The sequence below is a fragment of the Prenolepis imparis genome, unplaced genomic scaffold, assembly GCF_030444845.1.
Source record: "Prenolepis imparis isolate NDT839.2.m4 unplaced genomic scaffold, iyPreImpa1.0 SCAF_12, whole genome shotgun sequence".
Taxonomy (NCBI): Eukaryota; Metazoa; Arthropoda; class Insecta; order Hymenoptera; family Formicidae; genus Prenolepis; species Prenolepis imparis.
In genome coordinates, this window is record NW_028141170.1 from 1,239,701 (window position 1) to 1,260,148 (window position 20,448).

Genomic DNA, 20,448 nt, shown 5'->3' on the forward strand with positions numbered 1-20,448 from the left:
TCATGCGATTAATATATTTTATTATTATGCTTATATATATGAATGAAATCTGATGTTAAAATTTTGGTGAAATTTCTCTATCATCGAAAATTTAAGACTCGCATATCTTGCGAGATATTCGACCCTTTATTCCTGTTGGATCGCTCCTACACTTTCTTTTTGCATTTTTCCGTGGAGGTGCGAACGATCGTGTCGTCATCACGAGGGAATGCATACATCGGGGGGCCTGGGGGAACCGTATTTTATTTCTGTATCGCGACCCGAGAGAGACGAACACGAAACCTTGGCCCGAATCGCTAGTTATTCGGTCGGCGGCAAATTCGCTTAACGAAGCCCGCTACTAACAATAAATTCGCTCTCGCGATTCGCGAGATTGCCCGGTCGATTTTTCGCCAAATCGACGACCGTGACGTCCTCCCTCGAGGACTCGCGGTTGGCGCATATAAAACAATACAGAGTAACGAGTTATTTTTGGGTCTATTCAGAATTCAAATTGCGAATATAGGAAAATTTCAAAGAAAACGTGCGAAAAACGCAGAATTCTTTTGATTTATACATGCATATATACGGAAATAAATGTACAATTATTTATAAAATTCTATGTCTTGAAAATAATAAAATGACTTACCCTCGATGGCCATCGATGATTCACAAAGACAGGAAAGAGACGGTGGAACAGTGGGATTTGACGAGGAGACTTGTAGCGAGATTAGTTGTGACGAGGTGATTTGTGACGAGGTGGCTTGTGTCGAGGTGACTTATGACGAGGTTTAACAAAAGACGCTCCTTTATTATTATCTTCTCTCGATAACAAGTGACTAGGCACTTCGAATACAGCGATCGACATCTGCCTGGAATCGAATTACGCACTCACACATTAGATGCTAATTTCAAGTGGAATGTATCGCGAAAAAGGTAGATACGCCGAGTCTTTCCTCGTTTGAGGAAGCCAACTCTGAAAGCTCATTTTACGGCTCCCCCCCCCCCCCCACTGAAAGCTGACGCGCTAAAAGAGGATCGTACGATTCACCGCTCATTAACTATCTGTTTTCTTAAATGTAAAATAGACTTTTTTTCTTCGATAAAACACTCGCGTCATTAAGCGTGTCAGCTATTGGCAAAAAACCGTAACGGGTCGAAAGGCACTCAAAGTATTTATGAATTACGCGAACCTTAAAAGTCGATCGTAAGTCTATCTATGCTTGTCGTAGAAAAAAAAGATTTATAAAACATTGCGCTTGCGCGATTGTAGAGCTTAGCAAAAAGGCGAACGACCAACACTTTCTACGATATAGAGTTGACGAGACCCGCGATGATCGATCTGTCAGTGATGAACATGGCAGTCATTCAAACGATCGTCAATATTTTTAACCCATTAAATTATTTTCTCTTCTTTTATAAAAAAAAATATATATATAAATTGCGATGAAACAAGATATTGGGAAAAAAAACAAATTTTAATTCTGTGTAATTCAGTTAAATACACTGCTAGCCATTCATATATAGCGTTGCAATTTTATGGCTAGTATTTTATTCCTTTGTCGTGATTTTTATATCCTTGATTGTTAATAAATTTAATAATAAATGACTTTTAACGGGTTCAACATTTTAACATCCGCACTCATTATTTCTCTTCTCATAAATCTTAATAATTATTCAAATCTACTTTTTCGCAGAGTATGATAAGCGAACATGCGCGCTATTTACACTTAGGCTACTTTCTTTAGGAACATTAAAGTCATCGAATCAATCACGCCTGGCGATAAAGATATTAAAGTCGCTCTCAACGAGCTGCTTGCAAACATCTCTGAGAAATAATTAAGGCGGTAGGCAGAAAATCGAATCGAATCGAATCGTGATCTCTTCCACTTACAATTAGTGGAAATATGAAATTGAAAGACTCATGGGTTTCTTTTCGGGAGCATCAAAAGAAAAAAATGTAAACTCTAAACAGTATAAAATATTTTACTCGCGTACGCGCGTAACAGCGAAAAAGAAAAACAAAAAATTAATTTTTAATTTATAATTAATAATTAATTGCAAAAATGTGAAAAATGACTTAAAAATTGTGAATTAAATATATAAAATTTTTTAAAGTTTTTTAAAAAGATTTACACGTATAACAAGAAAAAAAATACGAAAATTCTCTTTTATACTATTTAGAGTTAATAACGTAATAACTTAGATACCGAGTGATGTGCAAGTGTTATCTCTATTAATTATGAATTTGCCCTCGCGGCAATGGTTTCGAGACAATTTGCAACCGAAAAATTATTTTCGATAAATCATCTTAAGGATTACGCCGTTCAGGAACAACTTGCCAGTCACTTGTAATCACTGTAAAACGCAATAGTATTATTTAAAAAAAAGTACCTTACGCACACATCAAGCACGAACAATTTCCCACGTTGATTCGCTTCTCTCTCTCGAGAATCCGTAAACATCACACTCGACACTCGTAATACAGTTTTCTTAAAGAATGATGTCGCCCTCCAGTAAATGGAATCTTCTCGGAGGCTGAATCTTCCGGCTGTCGGATGTCGAAGAGTCTTAGATATTTTTATGAAATTCACACGTTTCAGACTTTCAAGGCATCTCGTATTTTGAATCCTGCGCGTCGATCTCGCGCCAGAAAATCAGTCTTACATCCTCGGGGAGCTTTAGACCCGAATGCTTGAGGACCTCGGGAGTTGAATGCATTTTTTCATCAAAACGCTTCGTAAAAAAAATCACTCTCTTGTCAAAAGACACTTCCAAAATCGAGAACGATTTTCTGATTGGTGGCTTTTCTTCAGAATTCAGGAAAGCACGAAAAGGGAGATTCTTCGTCGTTGCCGAGGACCTCGTCAGCGATTGGAGTAGACGTTGCTGCTGAGGACGACGATGTCGGTCCTTCTGCCCGGCTCGTCTCGTCCCCCGAGGAGGAGGGCGCAAAGAAGGCGTCATATGCTCAATGACGGCCTCTTCTTACGATCTTTGGTGGTGTTCTTGCCAAAGATCGTCCCGAGGACCCTCGAGACCGAGTGTACCCCCAGTTTTCGGCGAATCGGCAACGCTCGCAGGAGCTGGACCGATCTCGCCTCCCGCAGGAGAGCTTGAAAGGCCAATGCCGCCCCCGCGGGACTCTCCGCGGCGCTTACTTCGTAAAACTGACATCCATGTGCCAAGGACAACTGTTGACCTTCGTCCACGCACACTTCTCTGCAACAGAAATGTTCATCGATCCCTCTTTAACATTCTCTTTGACAAATGACGTCATATTTACAATATCAAGTAGATCGAAATGTCAATTCTTCTAAATTTTTTTTGTCAATAGGTTTGGCTTTTTGTGTGCGACAAATATATTTTTATAATTATAATACTGATATTATCAGGATTTTAAAATAGATTTTGCAGATATAAAATTATATATTTAAAACTATGTGTATACACTTTAAAAGTTTGTAAAGTTTATAACTCTGTAACTTCGAAATAGTTAGATTTGACATTTAAGACATGTCGTATATATTCCCTCCTTTGTAACAGACTGGAAATTCGCAACACACTTGTCAGTTGTGTGAGGATAGTCATTTCGCATGATTCACGGGAGTGGTTTATGTCGCGGAACACTCGAATCATGTGCTGAAACATCGATCGGGAACGGCGGAAACGCGGACCGGATGCTGCGGGCGTTCGCAGATTTATATCGCGGCGGACGTTGCGCTTTTGCAAGTCAATGGAATCGTTCAAGGTTCGAATTAAATCTTCGCAAAGCGGTAGAAATGTATACTGGATCGACGACGGATACTACGAGTTTGGCAAACACCAGACATTGCTTGGAGAGAGGTGATTGAACGGCGACATAAAGACCGAACGTTTTACGAGAGGAAGCGGAGTCATTGGAATTTCGCCAGGATGTGATCGCCTGGCGTTGCAGGATATTTATGACATTAGGGATAATATAAGTGCCTTGTTAACTTCACAGTATGTATTTTTATATATTCTTAATTGCGCGCTATATCATGTTTATTATAACGTACGCGATATTTTTCATTGCTCAAAATTGCGATTGAGCGTATTTACACACAACCTCCATAAATATTAAATATTCTATTTTTTATTCACAGAATTATTAAATGGTTTAAAAATGATACTCATTATAAACTTTTAGAATGTATTAGAATGTATCTTCGAATATATACTTAAGAATTAATATGCCGACCGCATAGGGCGCATTTTAATCGGCACAAAAAGCGCGGATAAAAAGAATTCGTGAATCTCTGAATGGGCGAAGCAAAGGCGCCAGAGCCGGAAGGGAGGGAAAAAAGGAAGGGATTCCTGCGTATTTCTAGTGTGAAGAACCCGCCTCTGCGTGAGGCAGAGGAACTCCGATATTTATGGAGACAATTAAATTCGCAGGCACACATGAGCGAGGCACCTCACGAGAAGAGCGTCACGGGGAGGCACGAAGAGCACGTGGGAGGGCGCCCGATTAGACGTGATCGTGCACACAAGCCATAGTCATGGCCGTTAATCTGTTCTCTTTTATTTTATACGAGTGGCGTTACTTTACGAGCGGCGGCCGTTAGTTTCCGTCGTTCCCGCGTTCTTCCTTAATTTGTGAAAGACGAGAGATATTTATGACGTGTTCCGGGACTTGCGTCAATATCCTCAATTATGAATTATAGATCGTAAGAATAATACAGATATGTATAAAGAACGATAAAAATTTGTAGAAGAAATAAGTAAGTTATATATCACCAAGTTTCAAATATAATTATAAATCAAAAGATTTTTAGAGTCAAGATTTTAGTATTTTTTTAAATAAATAAAATAAATATAATATAAATAATTTTCTTTTGAAATCCAAAATTTGACTTTGAGATGAAAGAGAAAAGTTTAAAATATAAAAATTACAAATACATTTCAAAATCGTAAGGATTTAAAGCTCTGAAAACTGAAAATGTAAAGGCGATTTAAAACGGAAGTATTTTTTCCCAAACCAGTTTGAGATTGTCTGTATAATGATATTTCGAGATATGCGTTATCGATACGCAATATTCGCGACCGAATGACGGCTCTCTGGATGTATCTAAAGCGGCGAAAACTCGTTCTCGGGAGAGCGGTTTCACCAGCCCTGCAGCGGACTTCGCTCTAATCTTTATGAACTCCATTAAAACGACGAGCGTGGCTACCGGATAGAGGATAGAGGCACGATGTTCCCTCGTCGCGCGAATCGATCTCCCGGGTTCGCGATTTTCGTGCGCCTTTAAAAATCGTTATTTCAGAATTCTCGCAAACTTTCTTAATATTTTTTTACTATTTATTTAAAATTAAGCTGTTAGCTTTTTTTGAAGAGTCCTGTGCTCCAACACTTTGTCACTATACTTCGGACCTTTTAAAATTTTAGAATTTGTGCAAAAATACTTTGCAACATTTTGTTAAAGTTAGAAAATTTTACAATTTTTGAATTTTAATTAATTATAAGTCTCTTTCTGTCTCTCTCTCTCTTTCTTTCTCTCTCACGATTAATTAAATCTATTTTTATCGAGTTTTGAAGGTCTCATATACAAAACGATGTCACACCCGGTGCGATTAATTTAAAGCTGATCATTTTCTCTTCATGCGACACGTAAGCGAAGGTGCGTTGTAATTTATGACTCATCTTATAAAGCGATAAAGAGAGAAGGAGAGAGAGAGAGAGAGAGAGAGATCTCGAATAATTCCGGTTTAATTAAATTTCTCAACGATAATCGTGACAGTTACGAAGAGTGTGTATCTCTTGCATGCCATCAAAATGCCAGTTACGTAAATCGAATCGCTCTTTTCCCGCCAGCAATATTGCCGTCGCCGATCGACGCGACCAATCGCTTGCAACATCGGCAGATTTGTGACATTTTTGTTATTCGCCCGTGGCTATCGAGACATCTCGCCGTCTTTTCCCTTTGTTAGCTCCTCTACGAAATTCTCAGCGATTCCACGACGTTTTATATATACTTTGATCACGCTTTTATGCGCCCCGTAAAACTTGCTCGACCTCTGCCTCATAATTCTCCTTGTCTAAAGGTTGACTCCAAGTTAAAAGGCTGAAATGCCGAGAGTATATATCCGTCAAATTCTATTGTATCTATCTCGGTCTTCCATCTACCTATTTTTCTACATGCGTTTAGCATTTTAGAAGCGAGAGAAAGAAAAATGTTCTAAATTTATTATTAAATTATTTAAACACCAATTTAATAATAAATATGCTGAGCTTTGAATACTTTAAGATCGATACTCTCTTTAAAACTGTAGAATAAAGTTTCAAATTTTATTAGATTTATCATCGATAATTACACATCGTTTTATTTTTCTTTCTTGAAATTAATTTTTAATCTAGAAGAGATGTGAAAAAAACTTAGCGATAGATTGTCTTTGAATTCCTTCATGGATATACTCCCGACACCTCCGAGACATCCTGTTTAGTAAAATCATGCGTAATTGTAATGTTGTCGTCGTTACTAGATCATCGGTGAGATTCCTCCCGGTATGCAAAGCCCCATAAAGGAGGCGTAAGGACGAGAAGGTAGCTCGTAAGGCGAGAAAAGGAGCGTACCTTCGTTAACGACAATCCGCATTCCTGCGAGAATCGCGCGGAAAATTCCTTTTCGTTCGATGAATACCGGAGAAAAGAATACCGAGTGAATTTCTGTTCATCTACGTATTTTTTCCGTAACTAATAAATTAGACACGCGGTCTTCGCGATATAATGAGTGATAAAGATGATTTATTAGCAGAATATAATAAACTGAAAATATAAAGATTATTTTTATCGGTTAAATATATTAAAAATAAATTATATATATATATTTTTACATATATTACATATATTCAAAATAAAAGATTTTAGATTAAGAATTATTAATTAATCTGAAATAATTCTATGTTAACATAATATTAATATCAATCACCAAAATAATTTATTTTTTAATAATATATATATTTTACTAAGAGAAAAGAAATTTTTAAAGAATATTTATTTAGAATTAATTAAATGTAAGATTTATAAATCGAACACGAGATATACTTTACATTAAAAAAAAAAAAAAATTATTTATTTTGAAATTATCACGGTGCGCGGTAAATTGACGAAATGTATCGAGGAAAATTCGAAATTTACTCATTAGACATGCATCGCGCTGTCCTATTAATGTATATTTATTCTCGACAGACACACAAGAAGCCGCGCCAATCCGACAAGGTTAATGAGCCGCCGCCGCCAATCTTTATTCAAGTTACAAATAAAAAGGACGAACGCGCGCGTACTAGTATTTCCTAGCTTTCTCTCGCCCGAATCACGCAACGCAATGATGCACTTTGAGCGACTTGTTGCATAAAATGCGACAAGATGTATTGATGCCTGAGAATAAACTGCACACGCAAGCCACCTGTCTGTATCCGCGCGTCTTCCAGGTACATTATTTTCCTCGTCGATAACGTTTCGTTTTACGTATATCGGGATGAAAAATTATAATCTGTCAAAAAATTCGCGCAAGAAAGTTGTTTTATAAAAACAGATCGTATCTCATTTTATCACCGATTATAAGACTATTTTGTCAAATTATAAAGTTATCAATAAGAGATTAAGATCTTCCTTATGACTTTCTCTCCTATAAATTTTATAATAGAAATGTCAAAATTTCGAATTTCTTAAATTTCCATATTTAAACTGTAACTCGTTTTTAAATCAACAAGTTGTAAAATTTACATAAGTCCAAGAAACACGATATGCTTTTTCGATATAAAATCGAGAGGAAGTTTACATAACAACTCGATATACTCGTGTCTCTTTTATCGGCAAATATCTATTAGTACCTATATGTATGTGACACCCATTTATTTATCTACATATTTATATGTCAAACCGCCGGATTCTCGGCGCCGACATGCGAAACACGACACGTGACACCTATATCATAGACCGCAGATGCCACCGATTCGAAATACACCCGGTAGTGGTCGAGTCGTTCGTCGATTTAATCTAGAAAACCGTTCGCGCGATATTTTATACCTCGCCAGATCTGTTTACCTGTCGCCTGACCGACTTGGATGAGTCGCTTGCCGGAGTTGACGTACCAGTCGGCCGATTAACTTACTCCGTCATCGTTTCCATCCGATCCAACGTTCGGTTCATCGAACTCGTTTTTTTTTTTTTTTTTTTTTTTTTTTTTGCGAAAACAAGTGTCACGCTAACAAAAAACTTATGCGCGTCGCAAAAAATTCGATCTCAAATAAGAGAGCGCGATATAAAAAAAAATCCCAAAGTGACCAAGTTCTCCGAACGAGTTTCGAATAATTTCAACAGTTCGCAAAGATGCGAACAAAATATACGAGAGAGAGAGAAATGCAATGAATAAAATATTAAATCGCAGCTTGTAAAAGATCGAAATATTCAAATTATTCTCTCTCTCCGATCGCAGAGGGGGCAACAAAATTGCTTGGAACAACCTAATAAAACGTCGGGGGAAGCCGTCTGGAAAAAACGCAAATCGCGTGGTGCACGCAAAATCTCATCTCGTCTAGGAAACGAAACACTGGCGAAGATCCTGTTACTCGCAGATGGAAAGTGAACTGCGGGGATTAATAGGCCGGACACATATATAGTATGTATTACATACATACGCATGGCAAATCGCGCGTATGCGGATCGGTAGGGTAAGTGCGACGATGAAAAAAAAAAAAAAAAAAAAGAAAGAAAAAGAAAGAACGAAACGATCGAATAATCGACGATGCGCTGAAGGCGATACACGAAGTCGGCGATCGGAGATCGCGCGACGCGAAATGATATTGTAATTCTTGTGCCATTTAAGCGGTTCTCATCACGATCCGTATCGGAATATCGAACGAGCTCCGCGGCAAGATAAATCTCTATTTCGAAAATGAGATTCCGCAAATTTCATATTTATTTATCACACACATTTAGCGCTAAATTAAGTCTCGAAAGATAAAAAATGTTTATTCTTATGACAGATTTCTTGTCGAATTGAAAATCAATTTTTTAATGCAAGGTTCTAATATTCGATTTTAGATTTTTTTTTTTCATCAAGTCCAATATTAAAATTTCGGAAATTATACACTCTTAATGCATTGAATTTAAAAAGAAAGATTATATCGTTAATCGATGAAATATTTCAGATACTGACAGAAGAGTATCGTCGTGTGAAGACTCCTTAAAGACGCCAATCGGCCAAGTGTGCCAGACTTGCGAGGCCGTGGGTAGAAATGGGCCACGCATAAGCACAACATTATTTACGAATAAAAACCTCCTCTTTTTTATCTTTTTTTTTTTTTTTTTTTTTTTAATTTTATTGCCACGGAAAATTTATTCGGTAATATTCATCGTATCACGGTCATGTAATCTATTATTCAACAGATTGAAACACGTAAGCACACATTTCATTTACATATATCGATTAATTAAAACTTACAGAAAATGATTAATTAATTGTAACACAATAAAAATAATCATCAACTGTGATACGATATATACGAGACTCAATTAAAAGGATTTCTTTCGCGTTGATAAAGTGATGAAAAATTACTGCCGTGCCGTAATATTGATTTATCAATAATTATACCGTTTTTTATGCCCGAAGTGAACATATAATGCGCGGTTTATTTGGTCGTACATTAGTATTGAAGATCATCATCGGACACGCGTTATACGAAGGTACACGCCTGTCTCTTACGAAACCGTTAATCATATTTGCAACAATGTGATTTATGCTTACCGCGCGTGGTCCAGATCTCTCTTGTTGCCGAGGAGGAGGGCAGTGAAGTAGGATGGCAGACGTAGATCCGCGAGTTGCTTGAGGAGTCCGCGAGCTTCCTGAAAGCTCCGCTTACATGTCACGCTGTAGACAACGACGAAGGCCTCGCCCCATCGTATGTGCGAGTACAGACAACCGTTCTCCTGAAACAATCGACGAAACACCACGACCGATTACTATATGACAGTCGAGAATGGAGAATCGGATTTAATTTGACATATCTCCAGTCGGATCTGTATATAGATATTTTAGCACATTTGCATGCAGCATATTTTATCCTTTTATATAGATGGTATCGACAAATAGAAATCGATCTTGGATTGGAAATCCTTACTCTAAAGAAAAGTTTTTATAGCAGAGATATTATTAAAGACCTTAAAATTTTAATAAATTCATACAATTCTATCGGTTCAAAATTTTCGCATCTCAAAATATCGTATCTTTATCTCTCGGAAAGAGGGAGAAAGAGAGGGACAGAGAGAGCATTTATTTCAGGCTACATCTATTTACGTACGCGAATAAAACTGTTTTTAATGACTATGAGAAAAAGTGTGCTGGAGAGACGAGCGCGTTGAAAATTCGCCGCGCGTTCATTCCTCAACTTGCATCCGTAAATTTCAGCCATCGCTTAAACTGCCGCACATCCGGCGGAGAGACTGAATTTTATAGACCGAGATAAACATATATACCTTGAGGGGAGATGAAGAAGAGGGGAATAAGGTTCTCCGCCTATTTACGGGCGTTATTTACGGTTAAATCTGTCGAATTAACATTGCGTGTAACGTGCTCGTAAATAAACGCCACAGGAATTCTGACAACGGCGAATACGCGCACCTTGCAACGCAATGTTGTAACGTCTTAAGAATTGTTGATATCCCGCCGTAAAAAAGAGAGCATTAAAGTTGATTGCATCGTATCAAAAATTACGCGGTTATACCCGTAATATATAAAAATTTTGCTGGATATTTAACGAGTGTGAGTCATGATTTATGCAGCCTAAAATTTATGAATCTCATTTAAGTAAGTGTTGAAATTACGCAAATCCCCGAAACTTAAGTTCGGTAAGACTTTTCGAAGATTTATATACATATAACTTTAATTGTCAAAATTTTACACAGTGTAGAGTTGTAAAATTTCAAAGTGTAATCGACTATTAATATTTATTATGCTGAAATTATATAATTATTCAAAGTGAAACTAATTTTTAAGATAAAACTTCTACATTTTAAATATTTAATACCTACATTAAATTTGCATCATTAATTAATTAATTAAATATAAATAAAAGGGCCGGCGCGCGGAGATAAAAATATCATTTTTCAGTCAACACTCGTAAAGTTAAGGTGTATTAGACATATATCGTTAATCAATAAAATTCTTCTTGTATTTAGCCTTTGATAACGATTCTATTCAGTCCTCTCGGATAAAACTAATTTTATTTATCATCTTTGTTTCTCGAATTTCAAATTAATTATTAATAAATGATTGTATCACGACTTTTCGTTTCGTCATTCGATGTTGCGATTCGTGTATTATCTCAATCCGAAAATGATTATATAATAACGTTTTACGACGATTAATTACAAATTCAAAGCGCGAAAGGCATCTAATATATATGTAAGCATATTTAAAGAAATTTGTATCGCTCATAATAAAATAATAATTTAAAATGAAATTTGATTGTCTGTCGCACTTTGATTCCTACTTTAAATTATCACAAGAAATACTTGCTTTGATATATTAAAAGAAGAGTAGCAAGATATGTGTTATACGATGGGAATCATAAATATTAAATATATCACTTTCAGATTTTTTCTCCGATTTAAATATAATTTACTAATCATTTTCAGATTGAGAGCGTGTACAAAAATACACAAATTACAGAATCAGACGATTCAAGTAAGAATCGTTATACATAATTAATTTATGATACATTGGTGACTGTTAATTAATAAACATAGCATTAATTATTAAAATTAATTAATTAAAAATACAAAGAATAAAATATTCCGTGTGAATTTATTTTGTATAGTACGTTAAATATTTCGTAGCAACGAAATACGACGACTTTGGTCTTTGCGACACAAACATTAGCGCGCTATTGTTTATGCATGTCGCATTGTTATTATACATGCGGTGAGACTCGAGCAGGCAGGCATTGTATTAAATTTATAAAGAAAGTGACAGGGAATAGAAATTATAGAATATCATTTTATAAAGACTTTTACATACAAGCGATTATCATAGTTTCTCTGAAACATTTGTGTTAGAATATTTCGCATCGCGTTTGAAACTTTTTATCGATCGAATTTACATGAGTGTGATATTAATGCGGTATGAATTGGTTACACAATTTTCTGAATACTGAACGAATCGAAGCTTTGTGCGATGTAGTTTTCATGTGTGTATGTGTATATGTGTTATTCTCCCGTTGTAATACAATAAGGTTCACGACGAGAATGCAAAGTGTCGCGCGATCGTCGTATTTCGTTGATTATAATGCGCGCGCGATCGTAATTAACTGTATGCTCGCGAATGAGTGTCGCGAAGACGCAATAAGGGGTGAACAAGAGAGAAGAAAGAACCCTGGAGTAGCGTTAGACAACAACGGAAATATCATGAGGCAAGCAATTTATTATTTGTTTATTTGTTAGTTGTGAAATTTATTGCTTGTTTATCTGCACCGTAATAATTTTATATATCTAGACTTTATATTATAGATTTTTTAAGTACTGCAAAAATATTATTACAGTTAAATATTTTTTTATAAAATACATATATTTTCATATAAAAATATATAAAATATTTCGACATTCATTGTGTTCAAGAAATATATAACTATTTATATTAGATTATAATTATTTAAATAAAAAAATTGTTTCTATTTATATTTTACAAAAATTCGTCCACCAATAATTTTTATTTTTCGAAAATTGAGTAATTCTTTTATTAAATAATTGTTTTAAAAAATAATTAAAAAATTTTAGTACGCGCACACAGTTTTGAAAATTTGTGTTTTCTTGTTAAAAACGGTTCCCGTTAAAATTTTTGTGTTAATTATTTAACACATTCATGTGTTAATTTAACATATTACTGTTGTGTTAATTGAACTCAAATGTTAAATTATTAAAACAACTAAAAAAAAGTGTAAAAATAACACAATGTGCATCTATTTTTAATATTACACAATAAATATGTTCCGTATTATTAGTGACAAGATTTATTTGTTAAAATTTACAGGAAAAATGTTAATTTTACTTTATAATTTAAGTAGGGATGATAAAATGTAAAATTAACAATTTTTTTAGTTAATTTTTACATCAAAACTATGTTAATTTAACACAAAATTTATTTTAAGTTTACTTGAAGTTTGCATTTATTTTATGTTAAAATATTAACACAATATTCGTGTCACTATTTAACATATCCATATTATGTTAAATTAACACAAAAATTTCTGTGGACCGTTTGGGACATGTGATACTTGTTAAATTTAACACAAATTTTTCAACTGTGCAATAATTGTTTCTTGAAATTTTAATTATCTTGCATGTTTCTTTGTTTTATATTTCAATCTACTTGCATATTATTGTATATTGTATTCTATGTACAACTCCGCTGTTGTGCAATAATGAGTCGTAAAATTAATTTTCATAAATACTACGAGATAAATGTGCTCTAAATATTCATAGTATGGACAAAACTGCATCAACAAGCTCGTGTTTGTTTTAATTTTTAATTACTTAAAAAAAAAATGCGAATCGAAATTTATCATATATCTTTTTATAAAATCTGTCTCATTTGAGAATTTTAAACGAGTACCAAATCTGTCGCGTAACCTCGACCGGGTAGACGTCATCGACGTAAAACATCGGGCAGGCGTGCATCTGTCGCGTCGTGTGAGACATGGCTCGAACCTTGCTCATAAATATTTATTGACCGATTGTATTCGAAGCAATTGAACGCGGTGCCGGAATTGCATTCACGCATGTCACGTGAGTGCATCGACGGCGGATTGCACAACGTCGCCGACGTGATCCATCCAGTTATGAAATAATGCAGAACGTCTCTTGATTAAATAACGTTTTAATACACTTTGCGTCGCGTAATTTCGCGAAAACGCGTCGTGATTATTCATTAATCATCATATTTTGTCGCGATTAAATATGACAAATAAGCAAGCTCATATATGCAACAATCCAATTTACATTTAATTTCGCTTGCGAATAGACTTTTATATCCCATTTAATTTTGATTAATAAATATTTAAAATAGTTCTTATATAATTAAAATTAGATTAAATATACATATGATGAAATTTAATATACATAAATTTGATTAAAGACACGCATGAATTTTTTATCTTAATTTATAAACAACGCAATTTACAATAAAATTTATTAAAATATTTAAACTAGATTGAAATCCATCATTTATGGAATGTAACTTTCTAAGCCAGGTGAAAGACGTGTAAAATTTAATATTAATTAAATTAATTGGGTTCAATAAAATCAAAATTAAAACTTCGTGTTTTGTATAAGACATTTTGGAAAAATTTCGACCGGCGGTCTTCTTAACGGCGCGACAGTTAACAGGACACCCGATAGGAACGATCGTGCTGTTCATTCGGAATCGATTCAAGTGGGCGAGAACCGCGCGCTTTAACACCTACGCGATCCCGCCGGATAAGCAACGATCGCTCCGACGACGAAGTTATGTTCCTTCGTGTTCGTGGCGCAGATAACGATCCCAAAGGCTATTCGCCTTTACGGATAGCGCCAATATTATCGACTAATAATGCCCCCCGATTAGAAGATCGCATATTCTGCATAAACGGCATTCCGAGATCAGTGGATCTCCCCAGGTATCTGAATCTTGAATTCCAGTATCATGATTCACGCTTGTGATTCGTGGAAAAAAATATCTGCGAAGAATACCCTGCCTCATTTAACCTTTAGTTGTGCAATACGATATAAAGTAACATTCTGAAAATTTTATTATCATCTGTTTAAAATCTTTATTTGAAATATAAAATAATTAATTAAGAGAGAGGAAGCTGGATTAAATTATCTTATTTATATTTTTGTAAGAAAAAAATCGGCATTGTATGATAACTTAAAAATCTCTATTCTAATACAATAATGTAGTTTGATTTTCGCTTAGTTTTGTTGTTAGTTCAACGTGTTATTTTTTTATACGAGTCTTGCATATATTTCCGAGTAAATTCTCCGCTTTTCTTGCAACATATAACCGTTCCAATGGTATGACTCGAGATAGAACCACGAACGTGTCTCGAGGTGTATGATCTTTTTTCTTCGCGCGACAATGCATGTTTCCACGAAAGCGACACCAACTAATCCGACGCCGCAGGATGCCGCGTTATTGCTTGGCCATTGACAATGAGTTACAGTGTTATTACTCGTAGTTTTACAGCGATAGAGTTCCTACCGGGTTCGCCTCTATTATAGAAAGATAGAGACGGAAGGAGAGAGAACTAACAGGAATTTATGGTCGATGAAACGAGCAACGACCACCCCCGAGTGCGGAGAAGAATGAAAAGCAACGATATTGTAATAAACAGAATTATTGCTCCGACATTCTGAAATCGCTAAACTGCGGACAAGTTGAAAACAAGTATTTAATTACGACATTTAGTTATATTCTTCTTACGAATACAAAGTAATAACGTCATTAACTCGGTTATTTAATTTAACTTTTATTTGTCTCGTGAACGTTTCGCGCATCGCATATACATAAAAACGACCTACTACTTAAAGTTTTTGCGCACCTCATCTCCTTTTGTTTTCCGATACGGTATAACTGTTATTCTCTGCTATATTCGAAGAAACAAGAAAAGCCATCGTCTTCGAAAGATACTCGGGACCCTCGGGACGTACATATGTATCGACGTTTACGCGGTTCTTATTTGCACACATGTGCACCACGAAGAAATTAAGATAAACCGGCAATGGAATTTCAATGTCGATCCGAAACTTCGTTATCAAGATCGAAATTGAGTATCGTTTGTCGGCGTACCGCGAGTTTAATGATTTGTAGGATCATTTTTAGAAATTTTCAACAATCACGAAAGTGACGCAAATTAATTGAGGCGAAGAGAGATAAAAATTATTAAATTAAGACATGTACACACATTCCAGAAAAGAGAGTTCGATATTTTTAATTCGCTTTAATTAAGCTCGAAATACTTTTTATATCAAAGATATTAATTTCAATTAAGATCGAATTTACCTGAATTAAATAAAACATTTTACAATCTCACACACATATAATTTTGGAAAATAATCTCTTTATATTAACACTCCAAAAGAATATTTAAATTAGAAAGACTGAAATTACTCGATATTGCCGAAATATATACGATTATTTTCAAGTGTCTAAAGTACGATTGGATATTCACAAAAATTACAATAAAGTTAAAGATAAGAGAGATTCAAAGTGTACTTGCGGCGATATTAAGACAAGAATACGAAACGCGATCAAACGTTGCCGACCAGCATCCGGCATCATACCGGTCCGAAACAACGTCGTTACATTTACGATCTTTTCGATCCTCCCTCCTCCTCCTCCTCCTCCTAACCCCTGCTTCATTCCCGGGGGCAGGAGGGCACGCGCTTAATTATCAATTATCTACCGACCCTCCCACGAAAAGCAATCGCAATTACGAGCCGGTCACGAGGCCAGGGGGACCAGCCGTCCAGCGGATTCGCCCTCTTTCTTCCTTCCTCCCTCCCACCGCTCCCACCCTCTCACTCGGAGATTTATTTCGTACGTGCACGCGGATGAAGAACAATGCGAGAATTGGGGAAGTGTGTCACCAGGCTGCTGGCACTCTTCATATTCGCGAGGCGGAACACACCTGGGCACCACGCGGCGCTCAACATCCCAGAGCGGAGCGGATTGGTCTCTCTGCGGCGAGATGAGGCGGTCTGGCGGTATATGATTGATACTTTATTGCGGTTCCGCGCAACATTGACCCGTAAAACCATATGTAGATTGTAAGGAATGAGACACGCGAAAATGACAATAAAACAAAACGAGATAAGTGAGTGAGACAGAGGGAGAGAGATGGGGGTAGAGGGAAGGAGAAAAAAATTAATCTACCAAAAGTGGAACGTCCGCGCGATCGGTACGAGATGAAGTACGATTGATACTTTATTGCGGCCCGAGACATTGACCTATATATCGAAATTATAGACTGAATAATCGTATGTAGATTATAAAAATACGATGTACGCGACCGGTTGCAATGACTAACGTCAGTTGGCGGGCACGGTCGTGGTTAATCAACTTTCCCTTCTCTATCGCGAGATCGAAATGGAATTAATTGATCGAGTGAAATGGAAAAGAATACGAGGAGAAAAATATAAAGCGCGCATTAGTACTTTGAACCTTTTCTCTTATCCGTGAAACGTTACGAAAACAGTAGTATTTGTGTAAAGCTGTTTTTTTATTTATTTCTTCCTTATATAAACGAAAATATATATATCATTATGTATATAATAATTATTTCAAAAGTCTATCTATTTAATTATTTATTTATTATAAATTAATCATTCATAATTAATTATCATGCAATATTTATTGCCTCGGTAAATCTTAATAATTGAACTTACAGATATACAATTACAATTGTTCGCGATGACTAGTTGGATGTTACGGGAAGATGGTTACGAGACGAGGAAATAATAATAAGACGATCAGCTGACGCGAGGATATTTGAGGAGCCGCGCGCGTTAGTAATGATATAAATCGGTCTTATAAATGGTTTCCGTGGAGTCTTATCTCGCCGGCCGGAGATTTACGTGACGAGGAACAATGCACGATGGAAGTATTAATCGTGGCGGTCGACGAGGTCGAAAGCCAGCCGAGTTGAGAGCCAGTCAGCAGCCACCTACCCATTTGTTGCTCGACTTCCTACCTATACGTGGCCGATTCCGCTGGAGAGCGCCTACCTGAACTCCCGTGCCCTTGTTAAGCCGGGTTATTATTATACCCGCGTGGAGAACACCTACCGCGATTCTCGTGATCGATATTGCAACTTGCAAGAGAGTCTTTCTCTCTCGGAAGCCAAGCGGAAATTCTATGAAACCCGACTCGGCCCGAGAGCGATCATAGCTTGGCATGCCGGTTATGCAGGAAAGTGCGATTATTGCAACTCTTTCAAGTTTCATGTCAAAGAACCTGCATTAGTCTGACAGTCTTTAAGCATTAGAACGTTCGCGATTCGGAGAGAAATTCGAATACTATAATCATCGAGTCGATATTTATTTAATGGATAAAATATTTTGACTGTTGAAGTTTTAAGGCTCCGGATGATTGAAATATTTTTCGGGATCTTCGGGGTTATACATCTAAAGATATATTAACGCGTGTTACATGAATGAGAATGGAAATTTAATCTCGCGCGCAAACACGGATTAAAATTGAAATAAATCATTTCATCGTGTGTCACGAATCGTCCTTCTCGGATGCAAATGGGACCTAAGAGTGCATTCACGCCGTTTATCTTGGCGGCCGTGTCAGTGGAGGCCTACCAGATACCATAGAAGGTAACGAGAATCCAGTAAATAAAATTATCGGCGACACATTTACGCGAAATCGATAGCAATTAAAATATCGATCGATATTAACCTGTCTGCATCCTGAAAAGAAATCGCGAGACATTCTCATCTTTTTTTTTTCAACGGAATATATTCTAATCTAATTAGTGAAAAATAAATTATACGATTTTGATTCCAAGTTTATGTCGTGCAAAATGACGCTTGATGTATACGAGATTAATTAAGTTCAGATTCGCGGAGACATGACATTAGCAGGCAATGATGGCAAGAAACGTTCCAGGCATCCGGGGAAGGATTTATAGCCGCTTCTCGCGGTCTTGTGAACGCGAATTAAGGCGCGTGCCACTGTCACTGCGGCCTGATGCCTGTGACAGTTCGCCCGGCGACTGTCTTCGTTAGTAATTGACATCACGATCCGCGTGCCGGTTCGTCGGACGCGCACACATACATACAATATCGGGACCGGCTGTAAGAGGCTGTGCCTGTGCTAAAAAAAAAAAAAAACGTCATCGGTTTCCTTCTCGACTTGTCGCGCGTGCCTAAGGCGCCATTTTGCACGTCGCTAATTGCTACTGGCGATAGCACGTCGCGTGTTTTCCAAGAAAAACCATCGTCCGAGAGAAATAACGACGAAGAATGAGCGTCGCCGAATTCTTTCGACGTGATATCGTTGTGCCGGATGAATGATCTGCGAATTCCATTCATATTGCGAATGAAAATAATATTGCAGACTGTTCGATTTTTGTCACGCGATAGTAAATAATTCATTAAATCGATTTCATAATTAAGATCTTAAGACGAAAAGAAAAATAACAGAAGATACAAATAAAGTTTATTTTACAAGTACACAGTTTGAAAATTTGTGTTTTCTTGTTAAAAACGATCCCCGTTAAAATTTTTGTGTTAAATTAACATATTGCTGTTGTGTTAATTGAACTCAAATGTTAAATTATTAAAATAACTGAAAAAAAGTGTAAAAATAACACAATGTGTATTTACTTTTAATTTTACACAATAAATATGTTCGATATTATTAGTGACAAGATTTATCTGTTAAAATTTACAGAAAAAAATGTTAATTTTATTTTATAATATAAGTGGGGATGATAAAATGTAAAATTAACAATTTTTTAAGTTAATTTTTACATTAAAACTATGTTAATTTAACACAAAATTTATTTTAAGTTTACTTGAAGTTTGCATTAATTTTATGTTAAAATATTAACACAATATTCGTGTCATCATTTAACATATCCGTATTATGTTAAATTAACACAAAAATTTCTGTGGACCGTTTGGGACATGTGATATTTGTTAAATTTAACACACATTTTTCAACTATATAATTGGAAAAAAAAAAAAAAAAAAAACGAATCATCAATCTTTTTAATATATTATTTTATTTTATTTTTTCTGTAGCTTTTCCAGTCGCGCGCCCGAAACATCTTCGCCACGATTTCTTCTTATTGTTAGTTCGATCTGCTTATTGCGTGCTTAATGAGGTGGATCGGTGAACTGCCCATCGCGTTAGAACGGTATTCGTCATTAACATGACGCGTAAAACGGTCAAAGGTACGCACGCTAAACTGGCACGAGCTGCTGCAAGCACGTAAACTCTCGCGTGAACATAAGTATGCTCATAGACGTCGGAATCGAGGGGCCAGGGAGAGATTTTCGATAACTGACAGTGAGAAGAAAACGTCACATAACTTTTCTGTCTTACTTCGTAAAACATATTTCATCTTTAAAATTACAATGACGACATTTATTCGCGTTATAAAAAAAGTGTTATTTTAAAAGATAATTTCATTCATAAATTGACGAATACCGAATTAATTTGAATGCCGCGACTATGATTAAATTTGTGAAATTTTATGTTAATTTAGTATACAACTAATGAAAGTCAAAATCCTTCACATATATTTACGGTGAAAAATAAATACTCTATCAATTCAATCGAAAATTGTTAATCTTATCTCGTACTTTTTTTCAAGTTTGACCTATATTAATAATTTATATATACACGACCGAAAAATAATTACTTAATTATTCTCGAAAATAAATCTGAAAATATCAAG

General features: G+C 35.9%; 1 protein-coding gene across 2 annotated transcripts in view; it reads right to left on the bottom strand.

The window, feature by feature from the left end:
• Positions 1 to 1,438: 1,438 nt before the first annotated feature.
• LOC145943840 (ras-related and estrogen-regulated growth inhibitor) overlaps positions 1,439 to 20,448 on the bottom strand; it is a 38,842-nt gene continuing 19,832 nt past the window's right edge. For both annotated transcript variants that reach the window (XM_083051708.1, XM_083051709.1), the window contains 2 exons: positions 9,750 to 9,931; positions 1,439 to 3,201 (listed from right to left, as the gene is read on the bottom strand). In XM_083051708.1, the coding sequence (XP_082907834.1) occupies positions 2,943 to 3,201; positions 9,750 to 9,931 (441 nt within the window). In that variant the 3' untranslated portion in view covers positions 1,439 to 2,942. The remainder of the gene's footprint in view (positions 3,202 to 9,749; positions 9,932 to 20,448) is intronic.